Source organism: Neltuma alba, unplaced genomic scaffold (assembly GCF_004799145.2).
Source record: "Neltuma alba isolate B1F8T4 unplaced genomic scaffold, ASM479914v2 tig00011941_pilon, whole genome shotgun sequence".
Lineage (NCBI taxonomy): Eukaryota > Viridiplantae > Streptophyta > Magnoliopsida > Fabales > Fabaceae > Neltuma > Neltuma alba.
The window spans coordinates 195,079-197,234 of NW_021636527.1; the positions used below are offsets into that span (position 1 = coordinate 195,079).

At 36.8% G+C, this 2,156-nt stretch overlaps 1 protein-coding gene across 1 annotated transcript; it reads right to left on the reverse strand.

Moving 5' to 3' along the window:
- Window positions 1-399: 399 nt before the first annotated feature.
- On the reverse strand, window positions 400-1,538 carry LOC114719751 (protein FANTASTIC FOUR 3-like). Its single transcript, XM_028905281.1, has one exon. The coding sequence runs from the start codon at window positions 1,376-1,378 to the stop codon at window positions 443-445; it is 936 nt and encodes a 311-aa protein (XP_028761114.1). The 5' UTR covers window positions 1,379-1,538; the 3' UTR covers window positions 400-442.
- Between the last annotated feature and the right edge of the window lie 618 nt (window positions 1,539-2,156).

Sequence of the window (2,156 nt, forward strand, 5' to 3'; positions counted from 1 at the left end):
AATAAATATAAAAAAAATAAAATGAATTGAAATTTTATATCTAGAATCAAATCTAATTTCATAATTAGTTCTTGTACTAGGCAAATGGAGGCACTAGTAAAATTATGTAATAGATAAATGGGGTAATACAAATTTTGGTCCCTCAAATTTATTTTGATTTTGATTTTAGTTTTTCAAATTTTAAATCATAAGTTTTGATTCTCAAGTTTCTTTTCCTGATAACATTAGTCCCTATAATCTAATAAAAGCTTGAATCATTTCACCCCTTTCAGAGATCAAAACCTATGTTTTAAAATTTGATGAACCAAAACCAAAATAAAAACAAATTTAATAGACAAAAATTATATTAAAGCTAGGTAAATATATAAATTAAGAGAGACGAGAAGGAACAAAAAGAGATCCAGATTGGAATTCTGTAGTGAGATCCAAAACCAAGAAAGGATTAAGAAATAGCCACCGAGAGAGGCTCTCCCCAGTTATTTAAAAATTTGTTATTCTCTTGTTTGCTTCCTTCTTTGCACCTTCTTGGCCCCTCATACTCTTTCCTTGTCATTTCTTCACCTTCCTCCTCCTGCTCTGCTTGTTCTTCTTCATCATCTACATCTTCATCTCCTTCCTGTTCCTCTTCTTCTGCTTCTTCCATTTCTTTTCTTTCGTTATCTTCGCTGTCACTTTCACATTCTTCTTCAACCCCTTCACTATCATCGTATGCATCTGTCTCTTCCGGGTCAAACTTGTCGTTATTTTTCAAAAAACAGAGGCGAAGGCGGCCATGGCTTCTCTCTGCTTGAAAACATGACGCACTTGGTGGGGCCCTGATTGCCTCCACCACTAGTCTCCCACCTTCTCGGTGGCTTCTCACTCTCAGAGATTCAGATCCCCTCATGGTGGTCAAAGGAGGAGGAAAATTCTGGGTTCTCGATTTCCCCTGACGTGGCCTTGCTAGCTGATCCCTTGTCGGCGATGAACAGAGCACATCCATGCCGTAGCCATTATTCTCAACAATGTCACTCCCAGTTTCATTGCCTAACTTCTCAGTGCACAGTTCAAGACTCTTCTGACTCATGGCAGTGGAAGATCGCTTGGCCTGAGGATGAACATAGACGCTTTCTTTCTCGGTTGAATCCTTGGAAACGTACGAGACATTGGACAGAGCTTGAAGAAAGCTCCATCCTGTGTTACTGGTGTCAGTTTTGTTGTTGGGCCTTTCCTGGGTTTTGCTGTTTGAATCCCAGAAACTTGTTTTGAAGGGTAAATCAATGGGGATTTGTTGAGGATTGTGAGGTGTTGAGAAAGGAAAACTGAGCGTTAGAGCTCTTGATTCGACGAACTGAGGCTCGAGGCATGACTGCAAGCCGTGGCACACAATTGCAGCCATGTGGATTGGAAACAGAGTGCTCTGTTTTCTAAGCTGAGAACAGAGTGTTCTGAGTTATGTGAAGAAGAAGAAGAAGAAGAAGAAGGGTTTGGATTTGTTATGAATTGAACACAGAGAGAGAGAGAGGGAGGGAGTGTGTGCGTGTGTTAAGAAGAGTGGGGAGGAATTGGCATGGGACAGAAGTGGGGGAGTGAGGCTGAATTTGTAGTGCTCAAAAGTGCCGACGACGCTGTAAATTGTTTTAAAATTTAAAAAAGTTATGCCAATCAAATAACAGAGATCTAAAAAATAAGTAAAAAAACATTTTAAATTTTTAAAACAAAAAATAAAAAGTTAATGTGCATCCACATTCTAAAGTATCTTCTCCACTACATACAGCATCTTGAAGTATTTTGTGATCATCTAGCACTTTAAAATATTTTTTTCAAGTACATCTAACACTGTTAAGTATTTCTTGTACATCCAGAACCGTAAAGTATTTTTTAAAACAAATAATAAATGTTGTAAATTTTTAAAATAAAAAACATAAGTTAAGATACATCTAGCACCCCAAAGTATTTTCTCAAGTGTATCCAGCATCTTGAAGTATTTTGTGATACTTCTAATACTTTGAAATATTTTTCTAAGTACGTCTACCACTGTGAAGTATTTTTTTGAGTATCTAGCACCCTAAAATATTTTTTAGGTGCATCTAACACATTAAAAAACTTTATAATGGTTTGTGCACCTGAACTATATTTCAGGGTACTTAATGCAATACCAAATATTTTAGGATGTT